The sequence below is a fragment of the Uranotaenia lowii genome, chromosome 2 (assembly GCF_029784155.1).
Source record: "Uranotaenia lowii strain MFRU-FL chromosome 2, ASM2978415v1, whole genome shotgun sequence".
NCBI classification, from domain to species: Eukaryota; Metazoa; Arthropoda; class Insecta; order Diptera; family Culicidae; genus Uranotaenia; species Uranotaenia lowii.
Window position 1 is genome coordinate 270,403,024 of NC_073692.1, and position 20,194 is coordinate 270,423,217.

Sequence of the window (20,194 nt, forward strand, 5' to 3'; positions counted from 1 at the left end):
TGGCCGTTATTTTCACGATAACCCGTAGATAGCGCTGCGGAATTAGTGCCAAAATCAGCCTTCAGTGGTCAGTCTGGGTATCTGGTGTCTGCGATCCAATGCATAAACTTTAATAAATAACTACGAGATATTTATTTCTTAAACAAACGCTTTATCTTTTGTGCGTTTGAGTCCCAGCTACACAGTAAATGAAAATTACCGAGTTCGGTAATTTTTTTACCGAAATCCTAACATGTGTAAATCGTTAAACTGTTCGGTAATTTTTTCGGTAAAAAATAAACGAACATCTGTAAATCGATCCTTCATTTACCGATGTTCGTTTATTTTTTACCGAAAAAATTACCGAACAGTTTAACGAGTTACACATGTTAGGATTTCGGTAAAAAAATTACCGAATTCGGTAATTTTCGTTTACTGTGTAACCAGTATGTGAGCACGTGCTAAATTTTTCAGTTGTGACATGGTGCTCACACAGCTTGCATGGTTGCATGTTGCTTTCATCCTGACTTCAATTATTTTAAATTTGAATATAAGGTGAATGAAAGCAACATCACCAAGTATTATGCTTATGGTGTTATGGTCATGATGATGCAAATAGACTTTGCAAACCAAACGAAAACAACATGATTTTCGTTTGCTTGTTTTTGTTTAAATTCAGCTTCAAGCGTTTGCTATTAGTCCTGGCTGAAACTTGTTTTTTCTACCACGAGATGTCGCAAAAAATTAATAACCGAGATATTGTCTATTACAGGTGTGTTCAACAGAACTCAATCGAATGTTACGGAGGCTTACCGTTGACGACCCAACGAAATAAATAATGATCGAAAACTTTAAATTTGAGTTTAGTTTATAATTTTTGCAACATTTTTCACCCACATTTCCCCCATAGCATTTTCATTCAGATTCTATCACACTTACGGCATCCTCCATGAAGGCGCTGCAGCGCACTGAGTGGCCACGAAGCTTTTTCTCCTCCGCCTTGGTGTGGGCAAACCTCCTCTCGCCGCCTCCGGCATCATGCCCCAAACGAATTTACCGATGCCTCCGCTGGTACGTCGACCACAGATGCAGTCGAGTAGTGACGAGTAGTTGATGATGAATGGCCCAATGCCACAGTTGATTCGATGGTGGCAGGTGCAGTCGAAGATTGCAGTCGAAACTGCCGATGATGATACGTGGCCCAATGCCACAGTTGATTCGACGACCACCGATGCAATCGGAAAGTGCAGTCGCAACTGCCGATGATGATACGTGGTCAAATGCCACAGTTGATTAAACTACTGCAGGTGCAGCCGAAAAAATGCAGTCGCAACTGCCGGTGATAGTAGATGGCCCAAGGCCACAGTTGATTCGACGAACACAGGTACAGTCGGAAGTGTAGTCGAAGCTGCCGATGATGCTGATTGGCCAAATGCCACAGTTGATTGCAGCACTGCAGGTGCAGCCGAAGGGTGCAGACGAGACTGTTGATGAAGATGAGTGGCCAAATGCCACAGTTGATTCCAGGATCGCAGGTGCAGCCGTAAAGTGCAGTCGAAGCTGCAGATGACAATAAGTGGCCAGATGCCACAGTTGATTGCACCGCTGCAGGTGCAGCCGAAAGGTGCAGTTGAGACTGTCGGTGAAGTCGAATGGCTAATTGCCACAATAGATGCTACGCCTACGGGAGCCTTAGAAACAAAGTGTCTCGACGAGGATGTTGTGTGGCTCAAAACCACCTTTGATGTTGCCCCGCGAGTGCGTTCTAGCCGAGAGAAGGCAGGCAGTTGTAGCCGAGACTCCCGGTGATGTTAAATGGCTAATTGCCACCTTTGAAGTTGCCAGCGCGAGCACGTTGTGGCCGAGGCGAGGCAAGCAGTTGTGGCCGAGGCGAGGCAAGCAGTTGTGGCCGAGAGTTCCGGTGATGCTGAATGGCTAAATGCCACCTTTCCTCCGGCGATAGTTGCGGGAATCGATGGAAATTTCTTCCCCGAGCCAAAGGTGCTGACAATTTAATTGGAAAAAAGAAGGCCGCCTGTGTTGAATATCAGGCGTTTGTTAGAGGAAAAGGTTGCAGGCTTTTTTTTCCGAAAGTGGCGTCTTACCTGAGCGACCCTCTTGTTCTTTTTGCTTTTCCGAAGCTTTACGCTTCCCTCTCGCGCCAATTCACCCTTTTAGGTGGGCGGGAGAACACCTAGAAGCCGTGGTAGACTCGTTTTAGTTTTTAAAAAAGATTAGTTAACAAGGTGTCTCACCTTCCAGTGGGGCTCTGCCCTCTAATCTTCTTCCTCGAGCACGTGCCGCGTGGCTGGTAGGCGCTTGTCGGAGCTAAAGCGAAACATACGATTTCTCGTTAGTTTTACGGCACTTTGCCCGCTCGAATGCTAACATACCTTTTTATTTTTATTTTCTGGCTGAGGAACTGTCGTATCCTCTACGGGTTTTCTCGGATTATTCCCGTAAAACACTGCCGCGCTACACTTCGCACTTGTGGCGATCTTTTTTCTTCACACCCGGAAATGATAATGACATTTCCCGGGTTTTCCACCTCACGCTAAACTTAGTGTACTCGTGTATTTCACACGCCGTGTATTTTGTCGTTTGTTTGGGTAAATTTTAACGACACGCTATGATTTATCAACATGGGGATGGGTTTTTTGGTTGCCAAATTATCGTATCATATTATTTAGGACTAGAAACATCAAATGAAATTTAAATTGTAACACGAAATCAATTGAAATGGATTGACAGTTGATCAGCTGTTTTTCCAATTGACTTCGATCGATTTCTATCAGGCTGCTGAATGAACAGCCAGACACTAATACTAACGCGCTGTGTTTATTGTCATTTTTTATTCGGCTGTGCACTTTAAAAAAAAACATAATCGTAATCTTCTTTAGATACTTCTGGTATAGTAGTGAGTTTTTTGACTACCCGCCGTGAAATCGAAGTCTTGTACAGTGTTCGGTGAAGGATAATTTTCCCGCGTTTATTTCGTACGTGTATTGCAATGCCGCGTTTGGACTTGTTTTCTCTTGGTTTACAGTGCGCGATAAAAATACGTGTACGTGTATGATGATTCCAATATTGATTATTTCCAATGCGGTTAAATTCGGTTCGTTTTTTCTCTCTCACTCTCTCTCGTTCTTGCTTTTCTCGTTTTAAACGCGACATTAAATTCGGTGCGTTGCACCAGTGCCAAGTGCATTGCATGGGTATGACAATGCCACGTTAGGACGTTTTGCTCTTCTCATTTTAAGCGCGCGATAAAATTGAACATTGTACGTGTATGACAATGCCACGCTAGGAAGTTTTTGCTCTTCTAGTTTTAAGCGCGCGATAATCTTCGGTGAGTTGCACCGGTGCCAAGTGCATTGTACGTGTATGACAATGCCACGTTAGGACGTATTTGCTCTAAATAAAAACGCAATGTACTCGATAGTGTGCAACGCGACGATCAATAAATATTTGACTTTGCTTTGATCACATCCCTTCCCAAAGGGAATCCAGATCTTATTTACCTTCCCTACTAACAAACCACCCTTCCTACGACGACCGTGGAGATTTAGAGGTGTATTCGGTCTCTAGTAGCAACGGAAGTCGAACTAACAATCCCTCCCTTTCCCCGATGAACCGTGAGGACGTGGCCGGCGCCGTTATTGACCATATAAGATAAGGAACCTTCGAAACGTGTACACAGAAAATGGTAAGCTAATCCCAAGCCCCATTTATTTGGATCTATGTACAATTTAGATGGTTCTTGTCAATCACGGAGTAGCAACTACTGAAATGTACGGTTTATCTAAGCTCAAGCTCAAGCTCAATCGTAATCTTCTTTAGATACTTCTATTTTTCTTTCCAATATCGACGGACGGAAACAATCCTGATGTGCTCGAGGGACAAAGAACGGCCATCCTGAAGTTGGAAGCAGAAACCGGCTTCGATAATGTGCCGGGTCTACACCTTATGCGACAAAACTGATTCCCACAGCTGCAAGATCTGTATAAACCGGCAGCTCGAGTTCAAATTCTTCAAAAAAAGGTCATCATATACCAATGTCGCTGACGAACCAACAACCCTCCTATGTTAACAACAATGCCCGGAAACACACGGTAATAAGAACCGGCTCTGATTATATACCTGGTTACACCATTTTTGTTTTGAGTGAGTCATGGCGTTTTATTTTAATTTTTTTTTGTTGCGATTGGTGACATTTTTGGTGCTGCAGGCCAGTGTTCAACTGCATAGAGATGGTACATCACCCTGATGGTCCTGTCCCAGGTCATAGCAGCACCGAACTTCAAGCCCTCTGCACTGGCATCTCCCACGACCAGAAGACAACACGCGTGAGGACGTTTTTCTCAAAAGATGGTGTAGGAGGCTGCGTTGGAAGCAGCATTATGAGAGAAATACACGACGCTGCATGGGAGGAGCATTGGGTCAATTTGTTGATGGTTCCGGTTACAGGTGGTTTATAGTTAAATCCGATAACAAAATAGCATTATAAAGTACGCAACCATACAGGGCAGATACAAAAGAATGAGAAAGGATAATAAACATTTGGAATTTGAATTCAATTGTTTTATTTTAATTTAAGTGTACTATTTACATAATTATTTTAATATTCCATTGATCAATCTGCTTGAGTGCCTAATTTTATGTATCTGTAATTTTTTTCATCTAATAAATTTCACATAAAACTTATTTTCTAGTATACTGAAAGATGCTCCTACTTAATGCATCACTAACACAGCACCTCTGGCACAGCACAGTGACGCCACATCGACCGACATCTCTTTCAGCACTACGGACCAGCACGACTAGCACAGCACCACCGACTCAGGATACCTGGCACAGCAATACCGACTCAGCATGACTGCAATACCTGGCACAGCAGACTCAGCATGTCTGACACCGCCAGACCAGCGCGTCTAGCACAGCACCACCAATCCAGAATACCTAGCACAGCAATACCGACTCAGAATGACTGGCACAACACCACCGATCCAGCATGGCTGACATAGCACCACCGATCAGCACGACTGAGTCCGCACGACTAGCACTGCACCACCGACTTAGCACACGACAGAAAACACCGCACCGATTAACACCCCGTCATTTCTTCAAATTATTTTTTCACAACAAACCAAATCAGCTGTTTTTGACAAAAAAAAAACAACTGCATTTGTGTTAGTGTAAATATTGCGGTTACTGGGAAAATTTCTAATCGCGCGACGGTAGGCTTCCGTGCGGTAGGCTAGCCGGAGCAGTAAACACAGTTAAAAAATTCACTCTTACTCACTAATTTCATTGAAAAGTTAAGAAGTAAATTCTTGAATCAATCTTCAAATCATTATTTTGCAAGAGAGGACAAAACATGAAGTCATCGGAATGAAATATTATTATTCTTAGTATTCATTGAGATTGAATTAATTACGGGCGTTAAAATTCCAGACAAAACAAAAAACAATCTACATTATTGAAAACACATTTTTCCATAGCCTGAGAATTAACGAATTTGGCATGACGAAGATTTTTGATGCGATAAATGCGTCTTTGATACTTTATATGCTGGTCGAATTCAATTATGTTGTCGTTAAAATGTAACAAATCGTATATGAGAAGTTAAAAAAAGGAGTTGTGTGCGGTGAATAATCTATTATAAGAAATAATACCATTCGCATCGCAAAAAATTGGACTGCGCACTCATAACTGCGAAATTTGTGCGATCTGTCAAATCAGTATAAAATCTGACGGTTTTCTACACGCTAACCGCTTTTCAGTTAAACTTTATACGGATAACTCCGATTGCAAAACATAGCACGAAATCCAACATTCAATGAATGATCGCTACCGTGTCGTCAAACTCTAAACTTATTTAAACAACTACAGGTTTTAATTTTTTTTTTGTGAATTTGTCCGCTGATTGACCTCATCGCAAACAGGCTTTTTTATTATTCATTTTTGCGTGATTTTGACCGCTGATTGACCAAGCTCAAGACCAACCCCCTGGCAACTTGACAGTTTGGTCGAGTTTCGTGTGTCTGTTTCAAAATCGCAGATGTCGCATGTGTGCCGCTTGTTTACATACTTTCCGAGTCATGCATATGGAAAGGGCACACTATTAAATGTAGTGAGAATCAGGCAAATTCATAACTTTTGAATGAATAAAAAAAAGTTTTAACCAAAATTGTTAATCTTGTTCAATATTCTACCGATTTATATATTGTGTAGGAACAGTTTTTCTATAAAATGGCAAAAGTTCTGCGATAATGTGATTGTTTTGTTATTTAAAATGCTCATATGCATCGCACTTTAGGGAAATCTCTTAATGTTTGATAGGGTTGTGTTGTATTTTACATTTATTGTGCTTGAGTGTCTTCAACAGTTTCGGTGGAAGGTAAACTTGTCCCAAAAAACTACTGGATATCAGTAATTTATTTAAAGCAGTCCAGAACTTTTATACCTTATGTAGGACACACAAATTAACGCTCTACTCGTTTTCTTAGACTAAACTTTTGAAAACAGATTCACTTCACATAAAACATAGAAAAAAGTTCTAATTTCAAAACTTTTTTTTAGTTATTGAACCAGTAACAGAAAACATATTTCAATATGGGTCCTTTCGACATGTTGAGTAGCTCGATTTTCGATTTGACAGAACCAGAGAACCAGAAAAAACTGGCACACGCGATTTGTATGGGAAACGTCAAGTTGCCAGGGGGTTGCTCAAGACAAACACAATTTTTTGTTTTATAAACAATAGATAATCCGATAATAATATTTGGTATACACGTTTGTTGGACAACTTTTTATTAAATCATCTTTCAATGTTTTCCGCTTGTTCATCCGATTTAATTTCAGTCGATAAATAATCCTTATGTAGAACAATGCTCATTTTTTGCTTGAATACTGTAATTTTTTTTACAGTGGTACCCTACGGGAGCCCAAATCAGCTATCGCAGAAATAGAAAAAAAGAGTGGATCAGCAATAATAGAAATCGATAGAAACGAATCCTGCCTCCGAGCTTGATCGTTTTCGATTGGTTTCGATCGATTTCGATTGGCTTCAATGAACGTCAATTGGATTAGTTTCGACCAAAACATTGGCTGAGTGAACATCCATTTACCAATCGAAATCGATTGAAACCGATTTCAATTGCCTGTTGAACACGCTTTACATGAATTTTTAGACTAAGCCCGTTCAACAGCCAATTGAAATCGATTTCGATTGGTAAATGGTTGTTCACTCAGCCAATGTTTTGATCGAATCTACACCGAAAATAATTTTCACTTAAAATGTAAGTGACGATTGGAGTGAATTTGCGCCATTTGTCATTTCATGTGAATTTTAAGTGACCGTCAAGTGAATTTCAAGAGAGCGGCGAAGTGAAATTTAAATTAGCAGCAAAGTGAATTTTTGAATGTATGCTCAGGTCGTTTAAATCTTTTAGTAAAGAGAATTTCCAGGTGGAATTTCGGCATTTTAATATACCATTAACTTTGTGATTCAATTCAATTTATTATTGAAATAAAAAATGGAAAAATATCAGTTTCTTGCAACTAATTTATTGGATCCAAATAAATGTTCCGACTTGAAAACACCCATCAGTTTTTCACTCAAACAGGAAATTTTTGTTGTTGTTTTCTGCAAATAATAATAAACAAATTTAGTACTTTTGAGTATTCACTTGATTTTATACTTACTTTTATTTTTGTTGAGCTTTAAAATTCTGAATTGAAATTCTGAAATTGAAAAAGTAGAAATAAAGGAAAAATATGATTTAATATTTTGGTTACGGTTTATTCATCACAATTTACTTTTTATAACAAACAACCATCATGGCAATACTTTCATCGAGCTCTAGAATTGTTTTCATACTAATAAATAGCTTCTTTTCTGCGTCTACTAGCGCAAACACAACTCGTTTGAGTTTCCGTTCCAAACCACAATAAATACATTCAATCCCAACATTGTTGACATGCGCTATTCGTAGATTCATTTGAATTTTAAGTGATCGGTCAAGTGAGCGGAAAAGAAAGTGGACGCCCAGTAGAATTCAAGTGCCAGTCACTTAAAACTCAAGTGATGAGGAAGTGAATATTGACTCGCTCACTTTAAATTTAAGTGAGGGGTAAGGGAAATGTACATGAGTAACTTGAAATGAAGAAATCCACTGAATTCTTACTTTTAAGTGAATCTTCAAGTGTATTTTAAGTGTGATTTTGGGTTCAGTGTAATCCAATTGACGTTCAATGAAGCCAATCGAAATCGATCGAAACCAATCGAAAACGATCAAGCTCGGAGGCAGGATTCGTTTCGATCGAATATATTCTAATTTAGTTCGAGTCGAACAACAAACTTCCTAAACTAAAATTTTTCGGACAACTTGAGTACGGGAAAGAATTGCCATTGAAATGGCCAAAATGATAGATTTATTACAATTTGCCTTGAGTAAACCGCCTTACGAATTCTGAACGAAGCTGGCAAACAAAATTACATCTGAAAACACTGCGCCTGTGCGTTAGTATTAGTGAATGACTGTTCAATCAACAGCCAAATAGAAATCGATCGAAGTCAATTGGAAAAACAGCTGATCAACTGTCAATCCATTTCAATTGATTTCGATTGGGTTTCGTTGAACACACCTACTATTGAGAGAATCTGATTTGACAGGTAACAATTCCGCACTCACTAATACCATAACATTCTTTATATAAACTATCATGAGCTAAAAGTTGGAAAGGGACTATATGAAAAAAGGACCAACATCAGAGTTCAGTTACTTCAAATTATTTCTACCAAAAAAATCAACTTTCATATGCACCGTTGCCTTCTTCAACAAACTGCGCAGATTGCACCTATTTAGACCCCCGTGCAAATAATTTGCGCGTAGTAAAATCTGCTCACAGCCCGAATAGAAAAGTATGATGAAAAAACCATGAATTCCATGTTCACGAACCATAAATTATTCGGTTTTCACATTAATTATTATCGTCCTCGATACCGTGAATGCACATTGAAATTCATATTTTTCGACCATACATTTCATCGTTTTGACGAAAATAACCATGAAAAAGGGGTATTGTTATGCAGCGTGACCATGAAAAAAATGGCGATTTTCCATACATTCGGAAGCCCAAAAATATGAAGTTCATGGTTATAACAGCTTCCAATTTTTCATAGTAAAACCATGAAAATCCGATGATTTTAAATGTTAAACCGCTGTAAATAAAATCTTTGCTCATGGTGGATATTTATTGTTATTTTTGGATGTCATCATTTTCATAAAATGGTTGAATTTAATCGAATGGAGTCAATTAAATTAATTATTTATTCAATTAATTATTAACACTTGACTTCTCCCGCTTCATGATCCGGGGACAAATAAAACAAAATGTATAATGCACTGTGATACACTCATTGACACTAATTGTTAAATCTCTTCTGCACCTCCTGATGCTCAACCATTCTGGAAGACGGTGTCGTATCCTTTGGCCCACGTTTCATTTAAAAGCTTTCGCATGACGCGTCTATATCGTCCAAAATTACTCCATAAACTGACATGTTGAGCTCAATCGCTCGTTTGCTCAATCCAAGTTTCTATCGTTGTTTCGCTCTCTCTCTTTTCGTTATTTTGCTCTCTCACTTAGCTGACCGGGTCAAAGCCTACTACAAATCTTTGCTGTCGGTTTCCACATTTCGAAACTGAGCAACTTCATAAGAATTGAGCCCTCGATGCACTGAGATGAATACCTAACTAATTTCTTCAAACATTGTCATTCTATTATTCTATTCCACATCATATACTCTACATTCTCCCTCTCCCCTACTCTCCATGAACATTGAAATTTAATAATTGAAGAATATTTAATGAGGCATATGACAACAATCATAATAAGTTTTTTAAGATAAGTTTTTTAGATTTTAGAAACAAACTTAGACCACCCTGTGAGCAAAGATTTGTACATAAGACAAATTTGAACAGTCAAAACAAAATTCCAGCTTCAGATTCTTCTCCATCTGCTAATATCAAAATAAAATGTGATTGTGATGTGAGATCTTAAAAGTAGAATAAATTCAAATGCCAAGCTCTCTGATTTTTCTTTGCCTCTAAATTAATGTTCAATATTTCAAATTTACGGCCAGATGGGCTGTCATTGGCTTTAGCTGCTACCACCAAGGTTGCCGAAAAAAATTCTGTGTTTTTGAGAAAAATAATTCTGACTTTCTGTGATTTTACCCAAAAATTCTGTGATGGATTTCTGTGATGCTATTTCCTTGAATTTTATAGAAAGTTCATGATAAATTGGGTCTTTTTCACATTTTAGTTGAGAAAAATCAATTGACATTACTTATCTTATCATACTTTTCTAATTCATCGTAAGAAATATTCTCCAAAAAAATATTATTTCGGAAATCAATTCAAAATTAAAAAATTCTGTGAAATCTGTGAAAATTTCAAAATTCTGTGTTCTGTGACACAGATTCTGTGATGAAAATTTGCTCAAAATTCTGTGAAATTACAGATTTTTCTGTGATTTCGGCAACCTTGGCTACCACCAGAGTGCCAGAAACAAACAAACAAAAATTTATAATTTTATTTATTTAATTTGTCAGACTTAGTTTTGGTTATAAGTTCAGTATAATCAGACGGAAATCATATTATCCCTAATTTTTCATCTTAATTTCTTGATTTAGATCTCAGATTCCAATCTATAGTTTAGATTTTGAGCGAAGACTCTGATCTTCCACTAAAAAATCATTTTCAGATCATACACTCTGACCTTCAACCTGATATTTTACTTAGAATCACAACAAATCAATATTTTTGAACCTCAGATAAAAAAGGCTCACATCAGATTAGATATTGTCATTGAAGTTGAAATCCGAAGTTTTCGCGCTGGTGATCGGCAACCTTGCCAACTAGCGACGTTGTGAAATATCATTACTGGCAACGCTTTTGTAAAGTAATAACCAGCGTGCCTATACAGCTACGGGTGGTTGCATATTGAGCAACAGTAGGCAAGGAGTACCAAAAGTTTCTCATTGGTGGGGGGTGGAGACGGATCGCTTTTTGACAGCGAATTGTTCGCCTACCATGCCTATGATTACGATTGCCTGTCACAAGATGGACGATTCCGTGTATTCACGCAGAGTAAACTTGAATTTTGGAACGAATTAAATCTGACTTTGATTCAAAACATTCATTTTTTTGAATACAGCTCATGTTTTCTTTGAATCAATGAATTATAGTTCTGATTGAAAAGAATAATTTTTGAAAGAAAGAATAAATTTTTTGAATTGAATAACTTTGGACTTTGATATCAAACAAATTCTTTGATTCAAAAGAAATTTGTTCAATTGCATATTTCTTTAGAAACAAAGTAAATTTTCTTTCAACCGAAGAAAAATGTTTTAAACTGAAAAGAATAATTTTTTGAAACAAAAACTTCAAACTTAGAAGATATTTTGCATTGACTTGCAAGAAGAACAGAAAACCGAAAAATCGAATAAAGTTCGGCCGCTCGTTTTAAAAATCAAACCAGTGAATCGGAGTAAGCTATAAATAAGGAGGATTTATGTAAGTTGGTCCTTCACAAGGAATCACCCAACAAGCAACACACGTCTTATCTCCCGCAGTGTTAACTACTGAATGATGCTCTACGAGAGGCAAACGCTTAGACATTCAAGCAGTGATCGGAAGAGCGATGGTACATAACTAACACTCTCACACTATACAGCTTTATGTAACACAATCGTTCAATAGACTACCACAGATCTCCCCTCTTCTCCCAGGAAAAAGGAAAAAGAAAATTGTTTCCCCGATATTCTAAATCGAGGAAATAACATTTACTAACGTCATGCTGTCAATTTTTTTCCCTGCCTTTCCGGTTTTGCGTAATTACAAACTATGTATCACATTTTAACTACTTACAATTTAGACAAACTGGCAGCCACGCTCATAACTCCCAATTAGTTCCATAGTCTATATAGCTTCGAGAAGTAAAAGCACTTTGTACCCAGACACGGGCATCGCTATAATCAAGCGGTCCCTTAGGGCGAGTCCAAATCTCAGTAAATAATGGAAAACTTTCTTGAAATATCAGCTACAGTTGAACAAACTTCTTATGACAATAAACGTTGGTAGTGGGACATCTAAGGCTTACATGATGGGTTAGACTATATTTGGCAATAACTTTCTTGAACCACTCGATCTTGACCTTCAACATCAGAAGCTCATATTCTCTTGAACGAAGTCATAAAATAGATGTTATAATAGGTAAAACCAAAGTATTGAGATACGCGGGCTATTTTTTTTAACAGATGGATGGGATCGTTCAAGCTTTGCAGCTTTTCATTCAAGTATTGCAGTTCGCACTCAAAGATCGGATGAAATCTTATCTCTCAGCTCAGCTACAGTAACGTTACAATTCATACCACTATAAGAGTTCAACGCAGCCAGGCTACTTTCACGTAGGCAATTGATCAGCAGTCTTCCATCTCCACTTCATCACCTTTGAGAAGCTTTTGACTCACCGTGCCTACATTTAGTTAAAGCTTCTACTTCCGAAGATTCAAAAAAAAAGGATTCTGTTACTTAACCTGTGAAATGCGGAAAGTACTCCCAGCCATGGCTTAATAAGTTCAATAAGACTTTTCTCCAAAATACAGTTTAAAGCACTGATTTTAAGCAAGTCAAATTTTAGTGATAGATCTTTACATAGACGCTATCTCCCGCTGGACTAGCTCAGCACTTTTTTGAACACAGTTTTTTTTTCAAATTCATTTTGACTCGGTTTTAAATATGGCATTTGAAACATTCCACGAAGTGGGGTTATTTAAGTGTATTTAATAAAATTGAAATGTTTGCATTTATTCTCAACCTCTTATAAGCCACAAAGCGGAGCATGATTAGAACTGGTGACACCCCATTTAAAAAAAAATGTACGTCTCGATGGTCGAGTGGTTAGCGTGGTAAGACAGTGATCGCTGGTCCACTGATTCCCATATCGGTACTGGGTATTAAATATAAATCTTAAGTTGCCCACGTCATTTATTCAGTCTGCAAAGCCTAAATCGGCTAAAACGGTGTACGTCTTTTAAAATGCAATGTTTACGAGTCGTTATTTCGACCCAGAGCATAAACCAGCCTTATTCATTTATTTTTTTCTGTACAACAACAGCTAGTGCAAGCTGTTCACCGAAAACATGGTCAGTGTTGAGAAAATTAAGTCCCAAAATTTTATTCCACATATAATTTTCAGTCCCAATAACATTCACGAAAACATTACTACGCACCCAGTCTGAAGTGTCAAATTTTCGACTTTTGCAGTTCATGCAATAATCAATAAACGGAAACTCACCCGAGTCCAAAATAACGGTACACCACGCGATCTTCTGAGAGCGCTAGATTTTTTTTTAATCTTACAAAACTTACAAACTTAAGCAGTAATCTCATAAAATAGCTGTGGATCAGTGGTTATGAGAAAGTGAATACCCTCATTTCTAGAATGACTCATGAATTTGACGAGGATTAAATAAAAGGTACTGATTCATAAAAAGTTTGTTGCCGAAACAAGAAAGAAAACGACGAAGCTTCCGGTAATTTCAACGGTGTATTACAGAACGTTAAATTATCCCTGTAGTAAAGACAATTCATGCATTTAGGGATTTGATTACTTATAATATATGTGTGCATTGTGTTTCATTGAATATAATCTTAAATTTCAACTTACGTTTAATGCCTTTTTAGTAATTATTTGTGTTCAGTCCGAAATTCGGGTGCCGTACGGTATTGCTAGCACTTACTGTTACCTATATGGTGAATGTATGTGGACAATGTTATGCTCGATAAATAATTATGTTTATATCTAGGATTTACCTGTTTCAAGTATTATTAGGCACTAACTGTGAAACTGCTCAATTTAGCAGACGAATTAGGTTTACGCCACGAATCAATACCTGTGATATAGACCTAAGTAACATAATTCATTCTTGCACTTTTAACACAACAAGTTTACCTGCGCGAAGCTATAAATTGATTTGAAGTGTTCCTTGCAAACGAGTGTAGTGTAATCCAGTGTTATTTGTTTAAATTGTACTGTAATTGTAACTAAACTTTAATAAATTTGTTGTAAATTGTTTATTTGTTTGTTACTGATTAAACGCCTAGTCACCAAACTCTGTTATTGCTGGTCATGCACTTTACCACCTTGACGTTTCTCGCCTGTCAGTGACGGCGAATGATGTGGGGGTTCGATGCGTGACTGCGGTGCGTCCGTAGGTGACGTGACACTCCCCCCCGGTAAGCCTGATCCCGTTCCTGGCTTACACTCTGTTGCACCGATGTCAAGAACCGCCAATTTCACAGCAGGTCGTTCGTACACGTTTGACAAAGTCCGCACAGTTGCACTACGAACTTGGCCGGCATGCTCGTTGACCTTAACCACTCGCCCCTTCGGCCACAGGTTACGGGGCAAATCGGAATCAACGATGACCACGACATCACCGACTGCAATAGGTTTCACCGGATGATGCCATTTAGGACGACGACGAATTGTTGGCAGGTACTCTTTTAACCACCTTTTCCAGAAAAGATTGGCGTAAACTTGTGATGTTTTCCATGTGTTTCTAAGTGTAGCGAGGCTGTCATGGTACGACACCAATGGTTTCAAACCGTGTGAGGATCCAAGCAGGAAATGGTTGGGCGTCAAAGCTTCACTTGAAGCGTTCTCAATAGGGATGTAGGTGAGGGGACGCGAGTTTATGATGAATTCGATCTCAAGTAGGCTGTTACGAAGAACTTCATCGGTGGGAGTCCTTGGAAGGTTCATGTTATTCAAGATTTTTTTAACTGATTGCACAAGCCTTTCCCAACTTCCGCCCATATGCGGACTGCTGGGTGGTAGAAAAGTCCATTTTGTATCGGCCGATACGAGGTCCTTCATAACCTTGTCTTGATCTAACTCTTGAACAGCTGCCGACAACTCTCGACTTGATCCAACGAAATTGGTTCCACGATCACTGAAGATCTCGATAGGGGTGCCACGTCTCGCAATGAAGTTTCGAATGGCCATGATACAGGAACTGGCAGTTAAGGAATGGGCTATTTCTAAGTGTACCGCTCGAACTACCAAACAGGTTATCAACACTCCCCATCTCTTCTCGACACGTCTCCCTACTGCTACGTTCATTGGACCGAAATAATCGATCCCGATATATGAAAATGGTCTTGAACATGCTGCAAGCCTTGCTGGGGGTAGGTCAGCCATCATCGGAGATTGTGGGCGAGCTTTAGCGTTCTTGCATGCTTGGCAGTCGCGATGAATTTTATTACATACTCTGCGAAGCTTAGGGATATGGTATTTCTGTCGTAGCTCATTCACCACAGTTTCATGGTTTAGATGATGGTAGTGCTCATGAGTAAATTTAACAACTAGATTAGTAACTTGATGATTTTTCGAGAGTAGGATTGGGTGGGCAGTATTCTGATCTATAAACCGACAATTGGAAATTCGACTTTTCATCCGTAATACTCCGTATTCGTCGAGAAAGGGTGAAAGTCCGTAGAGCACACTGGTCTTGGGAATCCGAGGGTTAACGTTTTTTGTGTTTGATAATAAGCTAATTTCTTCGCGAAATTCTTCTCGTTGCGCCATTCGATAGATCTCGTATTCCGCATTCAGCAATTCTGATTGTTTCAACATGCCCACTGCTTTTTCTCTGTTATATAATGTTTGGCGAAGGTTACCGATGTATCGACGAATAAACGCAACTAGGCGTACTAGCTTCCACCAGTTCGAATGATCACCGAAGTTTATCAGAGGTTCTCGTATCACATGGACATTTGAATGTTGAAGAATTTCTGTATCAGTTACTCCATAACATTTGAGTTGTTCTGGCCATTCTTGCCGCGACTGCCAAATGAAGTCTGGACCTCTGAACCACCTACTACTCGAGTGCAAATCTGGTGTTTTTTGCCACTTTGTACCTTCATCGGCTACATTCAATTTGGAAGGAACCCAATTCCATTCTGCAACATTTGTTTTTTCCAGGATTTCACCAACACGAGCTCCAACATACTTTGTATATTTCCTGTGATCAGATTTCAACCAGCAAAGCACATCTCGAGAATCGGACCAAAAGAATCGCTGAGTTATTGGTAATCGATGCTGTTCTACTACATCCTGCGCTAACCGTGCTCCAATCACTGCTGCTTGAAGTTCCAGGCGTGGAATTGATACATACTTCAAAGGAGCGACACGAGTTTTGGCGGTTACAAAGGCACATTCCACGGAATCCTCTTCAAATCGTAGGTAGACGACAGCAGCGTAGCCGTTTTCACTGGCATCTACAAACACGTGAATTTGGATGTGATTGGTGTCGGGAGAAGAAGAAGTTTTGGTTCTGTAGCACCTTGGAATGGAAACGTTTTCTACTTGTTGTAGAACCTTCAGCCAAACACACCATTTTTCAAATTGTTGTTCGTTTATTGGTTCATCCCATTGAACGCCGGAACGCCAAATTTCTTGCAGAAGTACTTTCAGGTACATAAGAAAGTTTGCGAGAAATCCCAGTGGATCGTAGATTAACATGAGAACCCGCAAAACTTCCCTTTTGGTGGGAATTTCTGAGCCAGTCATTAATTCCGGACGACATCTTTTCGGAGTCTTGAAGGTGAAGGTGTCCGAGATTGTGTCCCACCACATTCCAAGAACCTTTTCTGTTGCGAGCGCAGCACCTATATTCATATTCTTTGGGGCAACATCACTCTCGCCCATTGCTTCCATCACGTTCCTGGAGTTGGACAACCATCCTCGAATTTCAAAACCTCCGCTAGCGTGTATCATGCGCACGTTCTTTGCTAATTCAATCGCTTCCACTTCTGATTCAACACTGCAAAGCATGTCATCAACATAGGTTCCGTTTTTTATTTCGTCAGCTGCTAGGGGGTACTGCTCTCTGAATCGTATCGCATTAAGGTTCTTTACGTATTGAGCACAGCTTGGCGAACAACTTGCTCCGAATGTCATGACTTCCATAACGTATGTCGCTGGCACGTCTCCAAAGTTTCCCTTATTCCAGAAAAAACGTTGGTAGTGTTGATCTTTGTTGTTTATCCTAACCTGGTGAAACATTTCGCGTATGTCACCCGTAATCCCAACACGATACTCCCGAAAGCGGCGTAGAACATGTGGAAGCGGTACAACCTGATCTGGACCCTTCAATAGAAACGAATTTAGAGAGACCTTGCCTACTTTAGCTGCGGCGTCCCAAACGATCCTGAGTTTGCCGGGTTTGTTTGGATTAGTTACCGGAAAGATCGGCAGGTACCAACAACGATCGCGATACATGTTTTCCTCTTCTGCTGTCAGCATACGAATGTATCCCTTAGTCTCGTATTCGCATACTTTCTGCTGTAAAGCCTTCGCCAACTCTGGTTCCCGAATCAAACGTCGTTCTAGACACTTATGCCGGCTTAGTGCCATATTTTTGCTACTGGGTAAATCGATGTTATCATACCGCCAAAGTAAGCACGTCTCGTATCGTGCGCCATTACGTGTGGTGTTCTTCTTGAGAAGTGCCATTGCACGCTCGTCGTCCTTTGACAAGATCTGCCTACCACCTGCTTGAACTCCAAGGCTATCAAAAGAAAAATAGTCTCGTACCGCTGCGTTAAGCTCATCGCACTGACAAACGTGATAGTTGAACTCAGATTTTCGAGTAATGGCCTGATCGTTTTCAAGATCATTGGGTCCGAAAATTACCCATCCCAAGCGCGTTAGAACAGCCGTCGGCTGATTTTCGAGACCTTCTCTGGAATCCAAGGGGTATTCGAGACGAATATTGTCCATTCCCAGCAAGATACGTGGCCTAATATCGGTATACGAGTCAATAGGAACATCTGAGAGATAACGATAACGATTTATTAGATCAGGTCCAGAGACTGTCTGCGGAGGAAGTGCCAAGCTCTCGACTGTGTGTACTTTCGTTAGATGAAAGCGATTGTCTGATTGACTTCCGGTGATATCGATAGAACATCTCACTGAACCTGCTTCGTATCGCCCTTGACCAGCTGTCCAGTTAATACACAGTGGGTACTGTTCACCTGCAAGGTCCAAATCCTGCCACAGGCTATGTTCCATCAAAGTGCAGGTAGAACCACCATCGAGAAAGGCATAGGTTGTGATAGATCGTTTCTTACCGTGTACGGTAATACGGATGTACTTAAGCAAGACCCCTCCTAGCGAACAATTGTGCGTATTGCAATGCGAATTCTGTGTTGGATGGGAAGGCGGTCCTGAATGCTTGCGGTCGTCATGAAGAAGCGAATGATGAAGAAATCTGCAGCCGTTTACGTTACATGGAATTTTTCTCTCACACGCCCCTAAGTGTTTAGCCAGACATTTACGACAGAAGTTATGCTCGTTCTTTAATGCCCACCTCCTTTTCGTTGACATCTGAAGAAAGACACTACAGCTTTCTATGTTCGCACAATCTCCAGCACAAGCTAGACATACCTTTCGAGTGGATTCTACGGACGGCTGCTCGGAGTGTACGTGCAAAAACGCTTCTTCTCTCCTATTTCTAGAGGAAGGTTTCGTCCATGCTTGTGGTCGTGTTACTCTGCTGAAGGCATCGACCTTCTTAGTTAACCAAATGTTGAAATCCATAAGAGATATCGCTCCAGTCTTCTGTATATGTGTTGCCCATTTCATTTTGAGGTTAATTGGGAGACTTTCCACTAATTCTTGTAGCAGAGTAGCATTATATAAACGTTCGTCTAGCCGACAGGCTAGAATAGTTGCACAAAGATTCTGAACAGCAACCCCAAAGTCAATTATGCTCTCTAATTTGTCTGCTTTCGGCGGCGGCATCAGCTTAACTCTCTTCATCATCGTGTCTACAATGGTTTCCGGGTTTCCAAACAGGGTACTAAGACGGTGTATGATGATAGGAACATTGTCTGGATGCAGAAGAAGACTTTTTACGGTGCTGAGAGCTCTGTCTTGCAGACTTTTTTCGAGACGATCCAAAAGCTCATCATTTCGAAAACAGCACATCCTTGCGGTTCGTTCGTACGCTGCAATGAACCTTGGCCATTCCTCCGGATCTCCACCAAATTTAGGCAGTTCTGTCACAGTGTGTCTAGCTGCAAGATGCTCCGTACTCAACGGGTTCTCAGTATTACAGAGACCATCGGCGTTTGGGTGGTAATGCGGGAACGAAGAGAACTGTCGTGGTGTCGATGCTGATACCGGAGGCAGATTGGAACCATGCGGATTGCCGTAGGGGTTAGAATTCACGAGAACAGGTTGCCAGGCCCCCAAAGATCCAGGAGCGTGTTGCTGTGCAACGGCTACCCTCGGTTGCTGAGAAGTATAAACGGGCGGATATATTTGTGCTGGGACAGAACTTGGTGGACATCTCGAAACATATGATTGTGCAGGATCACTTGGTGGAAGACCTACTGCACCTTGAAATGCTTCGCTAGTTGACGGTGGGATGTACGTGGAAGAAGACAAGAAGTTTTCGTTCGGCAGAATCGACTGTGAAACCCCTGTTATCACGACAGAAGACTGAGACCCGCGGGGAGGAAGCACAGTGGGAATTGCATCAGAATAAATTACGCTTCTAGGTGGTATGACGTGAGAATTGGTACATACGGTTTGAGAAGGGTACACCGTGTTTGTATCCGAGTTTTTTGAAGAATTGGACGACAGCTGTATTCTCACTGACTTTGGAGTCTTTCCTGGATAACCGGGCAGCGTAGTTTCATCCAAAGACACGTTTTCGACAATATGAGTTTTATTTAACCAATTCTCGACCTTTTCGACACTTTCAGTAGTTTCCGAATCCGTCTCGTTGAGCGCTGATAACTGCTCCTCCAACCGTAGTCGCTCTTCCAGTTGCTTCCGTTCTAGAGCTTGCCTAGCTTCTAGCGCCTTTAACTTCTGTTCCCGACTCCTTGCTGAACGCTGTGATCCTTTACTAGACGCCTTTCCGCTTTCCTTTGAGGTATCCGTCATTTGGGCCCTAGAAAACGCCAATGCATTAGTTTCATAACGTGTTGACATCAGCGGCTGTTTTGGAATCGCTCCAGTTTGCTGGGTCGGATGAGTAAGGTTCCCTGAACGACTTAAAATGGACTCATCAAGCAGCAGAAATTGCTCGTGCATCCTTTGCGACTGCTCCTTAAGTTGTAGGAGC

General features: G+C 40.3%; 1 protein-coding gene and 1 long non-coding RNA gene across 4 annotated transcripts; both read right to left on the reverse strand.

The window, feature by feature from the left end:
- Window positions 1–869: 869 nt before the first annotated feature.
- Window positions 870–2,538, reverse strand: LOC129749257 (uncharacterized). Its single transcript, XR_008737988.1, has 4 exons — window positions 2,373–2,538; window positions 2,235–2,307; window positions 2,085–2,173; window positions 870–2,014 (listed from the first exon to the last, which is right to left on the reverse strand). It is a non-coding gene; the product is annotated as an uncharacterized LOC129749257 (long non-coding RNA).
- Window positions 2,539–13,552: 11,014 nt separating this feature from the next.
- Window positions 13,553–16,708, reverse strand: LOC129749715 (uncharacterized). Of its 3 annotated transcripts, none has more exons than XM_055744768.1 (4): window positions 14,005–16,708; window positions 13,866–13,945; window positions 13,720–13,798; window positions 13,553–13,623 (listed from the first exon to the last, which is right to left on the reverse strand). In XM_055744768.1, the coding sequence occupies exon 1, from the start codon at window positions 16,690–16,692 to the stop codon at window positions 14,170–14,172; it is 2,523 nt and encodes an 840-aa protein (XP_055600743.1). In that variant the 5' UTR covers window positions 16,693–16,708; the 3' UTR covers window positions 13,553–13,623; window positions 13,720–13,798; window positions 13,866–13,945; window positions 14,005–14,169. The 3 variants fall into 3 exon arrangements, with proteins under 3 accessions (XP_055600743.1, XP_055600742.1, XP_055600741.1); XM_055744767.1 differs by having other exon boundaries at window positions 13,559–13,798; window positions 14,005–14,084; window positions 14,142–16,708; XM_055744766.1 differs by having other exon boundaries at window positions 13,559–13,798.
- Between the last annotated feature and the right edge of the window lie 3,486 nt (window positions 16,709–20,194).

Coding starts and splice junctions, on each gene's coding strand:
- LOC129749715 (XM_055744768.1), bottom strand. CDS start 16,692: ATGTGGTGGGACACAATCTCGGACACCTTCACCTTCAAGACTCCGAAA.